Genomic DNA, 367 nt, shown 5'->3' on the forward strand with positions numbered 1-367 from the left:
GAAAAGGCGGCAACAAAGCACATCTGCTCCGTGGAGCTCTCACACTTGGCCGCCTTGTCCAGCAGCTCATGGTACTCCAGGTCCTCCGTCAGCCTCTGCAGCATGGACAGAGGCTCGTTGAAGTTGACCTGGAGGGGAAGGAGGAGGCGTTAGCAAAGCAGGAGGGCTGCCAAGATGGGCACCTGGCCCTTTGTCTTTCCCCCAGTGCCGTGCCCTGCTAACAACCGACAGCACATGTGTCCTCTGAGCACAGTCACAGCACAGTGGGGTTGGGATCTCCTCCAACCCCCTGCTCCAGCAGCTCACCCACAGCAGGGTGCCCAGGGTCACATCCAGGTGGGTTTGGAATCTGTCCACAGCAGGAGAC

The 367-nt window shown here is 59.9% G+C and overlaps 1 protein-coding gene across 1 annotated transcript in view; it reads right to left on the bottom strand.

The window, feature by feature from the left end:
- Nucleotides 1-367, bottom strand: part of OSBP2 (oxysterol binding protein 2) — a gene marked incomplete at both ends in the record, with an annotated part of 10,663 nt that overhangs the window by 4,411 nt on the left and 5,885 nt on the right. The window contains one exon of the mRNA XM_008939214.1: nucleotides 5-128. Coding sequence (XP_008937462.1) covers nucleotides 5-128 — 124 coding nt within the window. The remainder of the gene's footprint in view (nucleotides 1-4; nucleotides 129-367) is intronic.

Source organism: Merops nubicus, unplaced genomic scaffold (genome assembly GCF_000691845.1).
Source record: "Merops nubicus isolate BGI_N331 unplaced genomic scaffold, ASM69184v1 scaffold42030, whole genome shotgun sequence".
NCBI classification, from domain to species: domain Eukaryota; kingdom Metazoa; phylum Chordata; class Aves; order Coraciiformes; family Meropidae; genus Merops; species Merops nubicus.